The 14,239-nt window shown below is 45.9% G+C and overlaps 1 protein-coding gene across 1 annotated transcript in view; it reads right to left on the bottom strand.

Annotated features, from left to right (window-relative positions):
• The window catches only part of RAMP1 (receptor activity modifying protein 1), a 43,762-nt gene that overhangs the window by 21,336 nt on the left and 8,187 nt on the right, over positions 1–14,239 (bottom strand). The window contains exon 2 of the mRNA XM_083403192.1: positions 9,390–9,528. Within this exon, the coding sequence (XP_083259318.1) occupies positions 9,390–9,528 (139 nt within the window). The remainder of the gene's footprint in view (positions 1–9,389; positions 9,529–14,239) is intronic.

Genomic DNA, 14,239 nt, shown 5'->3' on the forward strand with positions numbered 1-14,239 from the left:
ATGGAAAAGGACTCCTGCAAGTCCAACTCCTCCTGTCTCTGAGGAGTGGCAGGAATCATTCTGTGCTCTGTTGTACCTTTCACTGCCCCCTTGGTGTTTTCTGAGGTCTGTAACTGCTCCTCTGGCCCAGAATCAGTGTCCGAGGTGAGAGAGTGGAAGTGATTTTGCAGCTCCAAGGACACTGCATGGCTTGTGGCTGTCCTACTTCTGTGCATCACATTCCTCCAGAGGTTAGTCTCTTGCAATGGGCACCCCATCCGTCTTGCTGTTCAGTCACAATCAACTCAGCTCTGTCAAGAAGCTCTGAACGTTGTCCTGTAGCTCAAAGTGTGACTAGACGGGTCTCAAGTTGCTGTACCTTCTCTTCCAGCAAGACATCCAGCTGGCACTTGCTACAACTGTAGTGTTGCATTTCCCCCAGCAGGAAGACAAATATACCACAGGTGTTACAGGTCACTGCAGTAGCTTCTTCGCTCTCCATGTCTCTTGGTCCTATGCATACCATGAGACAGTACTCTGGGCCTCCCCCTTAACCCCCCCCCCCGCTAAACGCCCTTGCAAACGCCCCTATTTGCACGGCCTGTTTGTGAGCTCTTGGTCGGGAGCTTCCAGAAGCTGCAATCAAGGGCTGGCATTGCTGGGCACCTGCCTGAGGCCCACACTCCTGAAGGGGGATCTAGGGCCGACTCCTGCGGCCCACTGGTCCTGCTCCATTAAGCTGTTGCTGCCTGTTCACTCTGGGCACACAGCAAGAATGAGGAGATGGAGCAACATGCTCCTGCTGCTTTTTGCTTTTCCTCTGGGTGGCTGTGAAGATTGTGCCCACGTGCGGCTGACCCAAAGGCTTTTTTCTGCCCAAGGCAAAGGACAAGATATTTATTGGTTATTTGGCTGAAAGATAATTCTTGCAGGCCATGATACAAAATGGATATGGGATTATTGATCAGTACATTGGATATTTATGATATAAATCTTTCTTCAACATAAAAAAAAAATCCAGTTTATTTTCTGGTTGCATCCTGATTACCATTTGCAAATACTTTGCAGCTGTTTCTTTGTCACTGCTGATCTTGCTGTTCCACAAACAAATGGCATCTGCTTGAATCCATGAGAGAAAAAGCATGCTGGGTTCAAATAGGTGGAATCAGTCTGTTACTGTGGAATGAATGATTAGAGGCTTTCTTTCCCTTGGGGATGAGAGTGTCTGATGTTTGGGGGAGGAGAAGAAGAACTGAAGGGACCAAGAAATGTTTCAAGCATCCTGGGCGTGGGGAGAGAAGCAAGAGTGTACTCCAAGGCCTTGAACCTCCTTAGGGATGTGCACTTCCACCTTAAGCACCATAGACATTTTGTGTTGCCATATCTCTCTGGAAGCCTCCTTGTTGCAGCTGTACAGTGGTACCTCGGTTTATGAACTAATCCGTTCTGGAAGTCCGTTCTTAAACTGAGGCGCGCGTTCCCTAATGAGGCCTCCCACCACCAGTGCCCTTCCACTGTTCGGATTCCGTTCTTAGACCGAGGTAAAGTTTGCAAACCAGGACACCACTTCTGGTTTTGCGGAGTTCGTAAACCGAATAGTTCGTAAACAGGGCTGTTTTTAAACCCAGGTACCACTGTATCCGTATGAGAAAACAGGCTACACAAAAACCTTCTAAGGGGCAACTTTAAAAAAAAACGTAGTGAGGAGGGAAATGCAACAGAAACATTTCTCTTCTGCTAGTACTTTTGATTTTCCTGGATTTGGTGATCCCATCTGATACTGTGAGGCAGTTGTTTTCTTTTTAACCAGATGTTGTTATTTTCAGCTGCAAGGGGAGAGTTCTCCACTTCATATGTTCCTACCAGAAATATATGTTGTTCTTCGTTGCTTGAACCGTGTGCCAGGCAAGATCGACTTGCTTTCCTGCCCATCAGTACTGAGAAGAAACAAACATCAACAAGAGCCTCTGCTTAATTACAATAATGAAAATATATGTGCTTATGCACCGTCTTCCTAGGCACACAGTGGATACTCTTGCCCAAGTGAAACAGCTGCACACCATGTTAGAGTAATGTGGGTTGAGAAGCATGATGCTGTCACCCCAAGGCTATTCCAGCGCAGGCCACTTTGGCCAATGCACCACTCCATGTCATCTGGAATCCAATTAAAAATAGCTCAATTGTCATCTGCTTCATATCTAAAGAGAGTGAGGCAGATTTCAGCTTCTCATGGAGAACCAAACCACAAAAGATTAGTCACAGTGGAAAAAGAAGGAAAATTGTCATTGAAAATGTTTGAATGGTGCCTGTCATCTGCCAAAATTAGCACAATCCCAACAAATATCAGCCTAAATATTTCCCTCTGCCAAAGGATGCTATCGCATAAACTTTTGTCTTGGTGCTCTATTTACTGATCAGAGTAGCAATTTGAAAGTGCTACAGTTTTTGCATATTCCCTGTTGGATCTGCAGTAAACCAGTTGTTACCCAAAGAGCTCAGAAGTGCATCTGTCACAAGAGACCAAAAATCAACAACGATTACTTTAGATTAAGGCAAGTCTTAGCTGTAGGCAAAGGATGGGAAACCTGTAGCTGGGCTACCACTATCCTATTCCTTGACTAGTGCCACATGGCTGATGGGAATTCAAGTCCAAAAACATTTGGAGGCCCCAGGTTCCCCAGCCATGCTGATCTAGGGCTGATGAGCACACTTTGGACAGGGCAAGAAGACAACCATTATGGGCTGCTCCTTTTCCCTTATGGGGTATCCAAGAGCCTGTATAGAATCCTTAAGTGGGTTCCCTGGACCACAAGAGATCCTTTGTGGTGCCAAGGAGTATATGAGAAATAAATCATTGCTGGGGCCTGAATAGATTCTAGCTTAGTGACTGAAATGGCATGGACAATGAATTGCTGACCTGAACTTCAGAAGGGAGCCTTAACTAAAAGATCCAGAAACTGGGTTCAGAAGCAGGGGTGGAGCTACCTGGCCCGGCACCCGGAGCGGTGTGGAGGCGGGGCTAGCTGCCTGCACGGCAAGCGTCCTTAGCCACCCACCGCCCATGCAGCAAGTGTAAGGGGGGCATCACTTACTGCCCTCACAGCGAGCTTCCCTAGCCACCTGCAGCCCGCACGGCGAGCATTGGGAGGGGCACTGCTAGTGGCCCGTGCAACAAGCGTTGGGGTGCGCTGCTAGCCGCCTGCGGCAGCCTCGTCCCTAGTGGTCCGCCGCCCGCGCAGCGAGTATCTGGGGTGCTGCCCCCGCAGCGAGCGGGTGTGTGTGGCACGGCGATGTCACCCGCCCTCACAGCTGACACTCGGTGCGCACCGCACCCCCCCACCCCCACCTTCCTCCGCCAGTGTTTCAGTAAGCATTAAAAACACCCTGATCCTGCCAGGTAATTCAATGTATGCTGTGGAAGAACATAAGCATTTCACAATTAGTTCAGATTTTTGCAAACTTTCTTCAGAGCTCAAGCCGCAATCTCTTCATAGGTTCCTGTAACTGCCATCCTCTTCCTTGATGATGCATCAGGAAGGCCCAACTAGAGAAGGGCCTGGTGGCTGACTATGTCGCATCTGAGGACAATCTTGCAATGAAATTATTCACAATTTCCCTTTAGATTTGCCCAGGGTCACGTCTATTGGAGTTGAAGGCATGGCGGAACTTTGCCCACATGTTTTCAAAATGTATTTCTGATGCCTGACTTAAGTGTCCACCTCTCAGTTCTGCTTTTTCCTCAGAAAAAGCTACTGAGGTACAGTAGCTTTTTGTCCTAGAAAAGAGGAAAAGGGCTATCCTGAAATGTGGGGGTGGGGGGTTCATAGATTTACTCCTTCCTCCGGAGATTCTAAGAAAGAGGCTAAAACCCTGAAACTTTTTTTCAGATCCTGACCCTTTTTCATCCTGGATCATTCCTATGCTTATCCCATGCCCTGCAACTGCATCTATTTATCAAAGCACCTATTTTCTCACTTTGCTTCCAGCTGCCACTACGGAATTCACAGCTAAAACTGCAGAGTATCATCCCGTTCTTTATTTACAAAATAATTTCTACAACATCTTTTTAAAAAGGGGGCCAACAAGGCAGCTTACAGCAGCAAAACGTTAAAAATATAAAAGCTAAAAATCATTAAGCAGCAGTCAAAGCAAGTTAAATAAAGTCCATATCCCACAATATTACCCCCTGCCCGTTCGGGCCAGTCTTGACAGACTCTAGGGTTGTGCGCCCATCTCACTCAAAGAGGCCGAGGGCCAGTGATGTCCGAAGACACTTCCGGGTCACGTGGCCAGCGTGACATCGCTGCTCTGGCGAGCCAGAGCCGCACACGGAAACGCCGTTTACCTTCCCGCTAGTAAGCGGTCCCTATTTATCTACTTGCACCCGGGAGTGCTTTCAAACTGCTAGGTTGGCAGGCGCTGGGACCGAACAGCGGGAGCGCACCCCGCCGCGGGGATTCGAACCACCGACCTTTCGATCGGTAAGCCCTAGGCGCTGAGGCTTTAACCCACAACGCCACCCGCGTCCCCCATCCCACAATATTAACATGCATTAAAAGCCTGGCTGATGAAACATGTCATTGGCTGAAATCCAATGTGAAAATAAGCCCCACTTCTGAGTTGGCATTTGTAGAAAGACTTTAAATAATTCGACCCAATGCACATATAAAACAGTCTATCTGACTGCATGTTGGATTGTCTCATTATTATAAAGTATACTAAACTGAGACATGCAGGGCACTGGGAAAACAGAGCTGCAGAACACGCTGCCGGCTCTGTACTTTTACGGCATGTGAATGTAAATTACTGCTGCTTATCACAAAGGGGCATCGCGGTGCTGGCAACCAGGATATGTGAATATCGAAAGCTGCCTTACGCTGACTCCATTTATGCCATCAGGCTCTCCTGGTTATCGCCATGGCGATGCCAGAGGCTGAATCAGGGACTTATGAGCTACTGAATCAGACGCCTACCAGTGAGCTGCTTGGGATAGCTGAAACAGATCCTGAACTCAGGGCACTGGCACCACACCAGGGGTGGCACCTCCCATCACGCCACTTGAGGCGAAAGGTAAAGTCCTGTCCTCCCGCTCTGCCCCCACCACCATGCTGCCCCCACCTCTGCCCGCATCACCTCTGGGCTGCTGCTGCCGCTGCTGGTGGAGAAGCTGTGCGGGCAGTGGTGCTGATTTATGGCAAGATGTCTCTGAAATCTCACGATATATCTCACGCTCCATGAGCGTTCAGGAGATTTCAGTGAGATCCCACTGCTGCCGGGGCCACTTCTCTGTTTGTGGTGGAGGCAGTGGCAGGGGAGGGGCACCCCCATGGCACAGTCTCTGGGCCTTTCACTGCCCAAGGCAGCTGCTTCACCCTGCTTCATGGGTGGGCAGCCTTGGCCAACAGTGTCCGCTTCCCATTTGGCTCCTTTTCACACATTGTGTATTTACTGCAACAAACAGCCGTGTACCCAGAAAGTCATGCCAAGTTCTAAAAGAATGTTGATTACCGGGTGCGAAGGCAGCTGACTGCCAGCGTAGGTTGCCTGAAAGCAGGCGTAGGAAGACCTGTCATTTCACTGTTCCTTGGCAGAATAGTCACATGGTGTTGGGTCTTTCATTATATCCATATTAATATGCACAGTGACTGTTTGCCAGGCACACTGATAATTGTCTAAAAAGAGCCAGAAATAACAGGTGTTGAATGTATTAATCTACACCTCCAAAAGATTTATCATTACTAAAGAGGACGCCCCACTTCATGAAAAAGTACAATCTGTGGCACGCAGAGCTCAGCTTTAAATATTTCCCTCTGCCTGGTGTAAATGGGGTGCGCTCTCTCTCTCTCAGCATATTTTGTTGTAAGGAATCTAAGGGCTCTTCCAGACAACTTTTTTTTTTTTAATGTGCATTCAGGATTATTTGTGCTCATGATGGGACCAAGGTGGTTAGACTGTATACAACTCTGCCTTCAAACCTACTTGCCCCTCCTGCACCAGTTTTGGGTTGGACATGCTGCTTCATTTCTGATTGGCGCGTGTCCCATAGCTTCCTGCTGAAACCACAGCCAAGAATGCAGGCCTGGGGCGGGCGGGGGGAGAGATAGGCCATGGGTGTTGGCCGTACAGTCAGGTCTGTGCCTGATGGCTGAGACAACATATTTTCCTAGGGGGCCTTCCCCCCCCCCCCATTGTGCACAACATAGCTTGGCACAGCTCAACCAATAAGCTGAAGGAGAAGAAAGAAAAACACACCAATCACATTGTCCCATAGGAAAAATTCTGCCCTGCCCTGAAAAGAAACACCCAGATGCAGGTGGAAATAACAACAAGTGGAAAAGAAGGCAGCAGCCACCCCTAGTCACTTGGGGGAAACCAAGGGCCAAGGAGAGACAGCTGGCTCTCTTGTAGTAACAGCGCCATCGCCACTCTAGGAATAAGGGAGCTGTTGATGAGACTATGGAGGCGAGTGCCTGTCATTTGCTGCGGCATCTGACCATAGATTGTTTGCCTTTAGGGTGGTTCTTTTTCCGTGTGCATTTGTTTGTTGTCATGTAAATCATATTTGAGGAAATAAGCCCAGGTCATTTTGTGTGGCTCACTCATCCCCGAAAGGAGGGAGGGCATGTGGAAAGAGGGCGATTGAGGAGATGAAAAACACTGAGCTTGGCTTGGCTTTAGTATTCCTTGTTCGCGTCTCTCCTTTTTCAAAACTGGGAGGCACACAGTGGAAGAGCAAGCAAAGGAGGAAGTCAGGAGTCACCAGCTGTTTTCTTCATGACCTTGTGAATGAAAAGGGTAAACACTGGAAGGTATAGTTCGTGGAGATGCAGCGGAGGGGAATCTGTGAAGATGTCTTTGCTGGTTATTTGGAAAGCAAAGTCAGAATCAGCAAAGAAAAGAAAAATCTTCTGAAACCCCCCAAGGGCTTTTCTGACTGTCATTTTCTTTTCATGTTTCTATATCTTTGCTACTAATTTAGGATTCCCTATGGCAGAGGTTTGTTGAAAGGAGCAACGGCAAGGAATCTTAAAAGGAAGAAATAAAGTGTATTATCAGAGAGCAGGTGCTTTTGTCCGACATGAAACAATTAGAGCTCCTCGGTGCATTCAAGATTTGGACTTGCTGGTTGCCTAGATTGGTAGGCTAATTTCAAGCAAAGAGCAGAGAAGCAGTAACTGCAAAGAAGCAGGTTCTGTGCAGTCATCTCCTCACATAAAATACTCTGCCTGCCAGTCTTTCCTGAGTTTTATCCCCCTTTTTAGTAACAGGTGCAGGGGGCAATCTTGCCTGGATACCAGAATTACTTTTGAACCTAGTTTAGTGTTTAGTTTAGTTTAGTTTAAATTAATTTGGGTGTGTAAAGACTGATGACTGGAGTTACTAAAAGAAAAGGATTGATTCTCGCTGGGAAATTAACTGGGAGTGTAAATTAACAGAAGAGGAACTGATTTGGGTGAACTTAGTAGGATGCAAATGAACTAAATTATTTGTTTCAGGGCAAGCAGGTGAAAGGTAGTGTGTATCTTGTTTTGGGGTGATGCACAGAGTGGTTTGGCACACAGCTTTACCCTGTATCTTTTTGGTGGCCAAGCCAGCCCTCCCACGAGGCAGAATGAAGCAGCCGCCTTGCACAGGGGAATCCCCCAGCCCCTCCCCAGCTGCTGGGGTGGCACAGGGCAGGGGGCTTCTGGCAAGACCTTGCAGAGCTTGTGAGAGAGATCTTGCCAGAAGCCACTGCCACACACCTTTCCGGTGGTGAAACAGGATGGGCCGCCCCTGTTGTTGGCTTTAGGCAACTGCCAAGCTGGTGGGGGCTTGAAGCCAGAGCCAGTTGCCGCCATGAATGGGGAAAGGCTGTTCTCAGGATCTGGCAGGGCTTGGTGATATCTCAAGGAAAGGCAGCATAGTGGCTCCTTTAAGTAGTCCTTCTCTTCCTCACCTCGCAGTGCTTCCTGCATCTATCACCAGAGCCAGGGGATGTCAGTGATGAATTCTTGGCTTGTGAGGGACAAACCTCTGGCTGCTCCATTTGGTCAGCCTCAGGGCTCTTTAGAACCTCAGCCAGTAGGCAGGGTATAAATTCCTCAAACTAAATAAAGAAATAAATTGCCCTATGTGTTTGTTCTCACCACCTGGAATTCCAAAGTGGGGGCTTTTAGGTTGCAATCTCTCAGGCTTCTTTTTTTTACTGTTATTTTTCAGGCCTCAGGTGAGTCTCTCTGTCTTGTTCTAGCCAGTCACTGACGCGAAGAACCCTCCATTGTTTTGAGCTGGCACCTTGGTGGCAACATTCCCAGCCAGGGCTGTATTAGGTGGGTCCTTTTGCCAATATGTCTCTCAGTTTCTGGTTTTACCTGTTGTTTTCATAAAAACCTGGTCTGTGGATGACTAAGAAACCCTTCCTGTCAACCTGTCCTCATTAGCCCTCTCTTGTTCAAACTCCTAATCTTACAACATAACTATACTGGGAGGATATGTAATGATTTGTATTGCATCCCATTTAGTTGGTTTTGGTCTTTTATTCTCTGCAAACGCATGCTGCCATTTTTATCTTTTTTCAATTTTCAGGGTTTTGGCTAAAGAGTTAAAATCCAAATACAGTGGTGCCCCACAAGACGAATGCCTCGGAAAACCCGCAAGACGAAAGGGTTTTCCGTTTTCAGAGGTGCTTCGCAAGACAAATTTCTCTATGGGCTTGCTTCGCAAGACGAAAATGTCTTGCGATTCTTGAGGGGTTTTTTCGCTCCCCAACCCCTTTTTCTAAAGCGCTAAGCTGCTAATAGCCTTTTAGCAGCTAATCCGCTAATCCCTTAAACCTTTAATAGCCGTTAATAGCCCTTAAACTGCTAATAGCGCTAATCCGCTAATGGGCTTGCTTCGCAAGACGAAAAAACCGCAAGACGAAGAGACTCGCGGAACGGATTCTTTTCGTCTTGCGAGGCACCACTGTATTTGTTTAAGTAAAATATTTCATTTTGTTTCACGTTCAGCTCATGTAAGGATTTTCAATTTTTTGGCTTGCATCCACTAGATCAGATGAAATCATTGTAATAATATGTTCTAAAAATAAGTCTCTGTATTTTACTCTGTCAAATTATGGACGCTGTGCTAGATTATGAAGCAGAATGAGAAGAAAAACAGGGGCAGGGGATGTACCAAATCATCATTTGCTATAAGGTTGCTCAAATTATCTGTCATTACCTTGAAAGTAGCCTAGTTGGTTAACTATGAAGATTGCATATGGCCAGTTGGAACAAGGGGGGATGCACAGCCTTTTGTCTAGCGAGCAGAAAACAGTTCTTTACACCAATGCAGGAGGCTATGAGATACACTCCAGAATCCCAGCATGCCATTTCTTAGATGTTTACATAGCTCTTTTCTTCCCACTGGACAAAACAATTTCAACTCACCCCAAAGTCAAATCCCAGTCACACCACAGAGTCTTCCTGAGAGTTTCCATGTCAGATTGAAACTTGCTGAGACAAAATTCCTGGATGTACTGCCCATAGGTGACTTCATGGCATGCCCTGACCACCATAAAGTGATGGGCTGAAATGGAAAGGCGGAAAGGGGGGGGGGGGAGAGACAAAAAGGGGGAAGAAAGGTAAAGGCCAGGACTGAGTTGATTGATTCATTCTAACACATTTCAAAGTTACCAGTGCAAGAGAGCGGCTAGAGTTCCTTCCCTCAGAAACATCTCCATGTGTCTCTCCTACTCCTGGGATAAACAACCATTAGCAGGAAAGGAGCACTAATGGGCACTGCTTTCTCTGCATCCCAATTTGGTAGATCTAATAAGTTGGACTGTCAGTTGAATAAGCAATTGGATGGGATAATGGCCACCTTCCAGCTGATCCTCTGCTGAGGAGGTTTTTACCTCAGGAAGTAAAGAAGGGGGAATTAAGAAAAAACTACTATACTGCCCCCTCCCCCAATGAAAGGTATGTACTGTGGCCTGCTGGCTCATCCAAAGGCCTGTCATTCAAAATTAGGAAGAAAAAACCCCCTATAAGCTAGTGCTGTAAGATTCTGCTGACTCTTATTAAACTTTTTGCTTAGGAAATATCTGTTGAAAAGATGCCTACATATTTACAAATTTGCTTGTCCTGACCAAGCATTTCGATCACCTCCCATGACAATGTGAGAATTCCCTGATAGAAAATCAGTTGTCCCCCAAACAGTCTCTGGGAACGCCCATACATCTTGAGAAGATGTGAAGAAGTCTCTGATGAGACTAGAGACGGGAAGGCCTGGAAAAAAACCCAGAGAAAAAACAAACTAGTCCCCCCCCCCATTTCCCCCCAAAGCCATTTTTCCCCATTTGGAGAAAAAACCGAAAAAACCTGGGTTTCCCCCCAATTTTTCCGGGTTTTTTCAGGCTTTTCCATCTGTAGATGGGATATAAACATTAATACAAATAAAGAAATGCCATTACTGAGATCAACCTGAAGTGTCAAGACCCCATCATGGGACTGTGCTTCCATAATTTTACAATCACCCTCCAATTCCATGGGAAGAAGAACTGTAGCAGCCAAAACCCTAAAACCATGGAGATGCAGGATAGAAACATCGATGTTTTTCCAAAAAAATATATTCTAGAAAACAGGTGTAAATAGTTGACAAACTATTTTATTGATTAGATAATAAATCAATAAATAAGTCAATAAAAGATAAACCTCTGCTTGCCTAGCCAGAGATATTCCATGACAGTATAATTCAGATTTAGAATTGTTTTCCCCTCTGTTTGGCTACTTTGCCAACAATTACAGGAATAAAACGGGAGCTAGAAAGGCTCTATCAAACTTCTGTGTGGAACAGAAATTGCCTTACTAGACTCGGGATAATGATTGATGCCATTAAAGACAGCCCTTTCCTATTGTTCACTGCTTGCCTTAAAAAAAATAATCAGTTGTGCAAAGGCTATGACATGAATAACATCACATCTCATTTGGTCCACAAAAAGCAAAGAGACTCAATATAGTTCTTGGCTATCTCAATCATTTCCATTGGGGGATTTGAGCCTGACATTCATGACAAAGTTCCGCATGTACAGGCAATGCTATTTGATAGGCATTAACAGCCCAGAATGTTGGCAGCCCTGCGCTTCCTCCAGGGCCCTCCTGGATATAAAAAGAGCCTGTGAAGTCCATGAAGACACACGATAGTCCTTTGACCAAAATAGACCAACACTCTCTCTATGATGGTATGATGGTACACTAACTTACAGCTTTTACAAATGCAACCCATGTATAATCCACTCCTCCATCAAGTTCTGCAAATTTACAGCAATAGTACGTATTTCTTTCCAAATCCAGTCAGAGTTCCCAAACTACTGTATTGATTATAACTAAGGTAAAGCAACAGAACTCGGGGCATCCAACAGTTTGAATTTGAATTTAAATATGCTTTGTTGTTGTTTAGTCGTTTAGTCGTGTCCTCCTCTTCGTGACCCCCTGGACCAGAGCATCCCAGACACTCCTGTCTTCCACTGCCTCCCGCAGTTTGGTCAGACTCATGCTGGTAGCTTTGAGAACACTGTCTAACCATCTCGTCCTCTGTCGTCCCCTTCTCCTTGTGCCCTCCATCTTTCCCAACATCAGGGTCTTTTCCAGGGAGTCTTCTCTTCTCATGAGGTGGCCAAAGTATTGGAGCCTCAGCTTCAGGATCTGTCCTTCCAGTGAGCACTCAGGGCTGATTTCCTTTAGAATGGATAAATCCTGCTGAGGCCAGGCCCAGCTAATATTTTCCCCCAGGGATCAAAATAAGAAGTGCTACACTCTCCATAAGACTAATTTTTTCAATAGCTCAGAGATTTTCCCTATCAAGCTTAATGTAATTTACATGTCTGATACTTGAGTTCATTAAGAAATATTTTAAGCAGCTTATTAGTAGGGATACATGAGAAATTTGATCTTTGCCAGTTGTGATACACGCTGAACTGATCTACACTAACTGGACTAATGTGTAGATAAAATTGAAGCTATCCACCACTTATCCTGGCTTTTACATTTGTTTTAAAAATTATGTGCCTTATAAATGTTCATAAATACATACATACATACATACATAATGTGCTACAGTTTTTGATTAAAAATGTACCAAAATGCATTCCTATTTTGAGAAATAATGTGCTCAGAAACATCAATTTAATGTATATTTTTACAAAATATTGTCAAAATAAAGCAAACGTATGAGTAAAATAATCACTGTGGCATCCTGTTCTTCTTTAAAAAGGTAAAGGTACCCCTGACCATTAGGTCCAGTTGCGAACGACTCTGGGGTTGCGGCACTCATCTAGCTTTATTGGCCAAGGGAGCCAGCGTACAGCTTCCGGGTCATGTGGTCAGTATGTCTAAGCTGCTTCTCGTGAACCAGAGCAGCGCATGGAAATGCATGCTTTCGAACTGCTAGGTTGGCAGGAGCTGGGACCGAGCAACGGGAGCTCACCCAGTCGCGGGGATTCGAACCGCGGACCTTCTGATCGGCAAGCCCTAGGCTCTGTGGTTTAACCCACAGCGCCACCTGCGTCCCTTTGTTCTTCTTTGGGCAGTCCTAAAAAAGAAGCCAGCAGCTAATCTTCTAAGACTTCAACCTGATTAGTAGCAGTGGGTGGAAGGGTAGACACATATGTATCACAGATCCATCCTTACCTATCAGAATCATACAACTACAGAGTCATCTAATCCAACCTCCTGCAATGTAGACATCTCCACTAAATACTGCAGTACTACAGCCAGATTCTCAGAGAGCCACCATTGTCATTCTTGTGACAATGAACCTTGTGGCGGGCACAGCCCAAGTGCAGCTCAGGTGAAAGAAATGATCGGATGCTGCTCTTCTGTTCACATAAGGAAGGCATCACTTCCCTCAAATCACTCTCTCACCCTCAGCTCCAGGCACCCTGTTCCACGCCATTCCCAAGAGTCTTCTAGCCACCAACGGCAGACCTTTTGTGGGGGGCGGGAAGGGGTTCACAGAGAAAGAAGAATGTGGGGCACTCCCATTCTGCGACTGTGAAGTCCATTTCATTCGGAGAAAAGAGTTAAAATCCAAATATTTGGTTAAGTAAAATATTTCATTACATGTTCAGCTCATGTAAGGATTAAAAACAACAACAACACCCATGTTTTTGGATCCTACCCCCATAGAATCATAGAATCATAGAGTTGGAAGAGACCACAAGGGCCATCGAGTCCAACCCCCTGCCAAGCAGGAAACACCATCAGAGCACTCCTGACATATGGTTGTCAAGCCTCTGCTTAAAGACCTCCAAAGAAGGAGACTCCACCACACTCCTTGGCAGCAAATTCCACTGTCGAACAGCTCTTGCTGTCAGGAAGTTCTTCCTAATGTTTAGGTGGAATCTTCTTTCTTGTAGTTTGGATCCATTGCTCCGTGTCCGCTTCTCTGGAGCAGCAGAAAACAACCTTTCTCCCTCCTCTATGTGACATCCTTTTATATATTTGAACATGGCTATCATATCACCCCTTCACCTCCTCTTCTCCATGTTGGAGTCTGGCCCTGCTTCCAAGGTGTCTGGAACTCTATGAGCAAAGCAAGGGGCTAAGGAAATGTTCAGCAAAAAATGTTTGTTTTTAGAAACTGTAATTGCTATTATTATTATTATTATTCCCCGCCCATCCGGCTGGATTTCCCCAGCCACTCTGTATAAACATGGATCCAACACAGTACCAAACCAAATCAGGATAACATATCACTTTATACCCTTCAGCTCCTTATAACTTCCCAGCGTTGCCAACCCCCCCTCCCCCCAGCACAAAGGCAATGCATTCCCTGAATTAAAAGCATTCACAGCTTCAGGCTGATGACATATTAGCCCTCAGAGGCTTCTCCCTCAGCAATCATAGGATTGCATGAAATGCTTGTGATGAAATCTAAAACCGAGAGCTGCTCCCCAGTTTTTCTACTTTATTGCATGTCCTAGAGGTGATTAATGATTCTCCAAAGCCTTGATGGAGTTTGACCAATCATCTATCAATGTCAAGCGCTTCCTAGCTCTCAGTTGGGAGTGAACCCAAAGCTAACAGCTGGGCAGGTGGCTGGGGCTGCAGCTGCTGTCCATTTCTGTGGAGAGGCAGGCAATGATTAGGCTTCTCAGGGACCCACTGATTAGCTTTTCTCCTTGGTCTTTTCTGCCTACCAAAATGTAAAACATTTTGATCAAACTGTTCATCACCATCTCAAGTAGCATTCAATATGCTCCAATGGATTTGCATGGATTGCACTCATGGCTTTATGA

The sequence above is a fragment of the Podarcis tiliguerta genome, assembly GCF_965153285.1.
Source record: "Podarcis tiliguerta genome assembly, chromosome: 1".
NCBI lineage: Eukaryota > Metazoa > Chordata > Lepidosauria > Squamata > Lacertidae > Podarcis > Podarcis tiliguerta.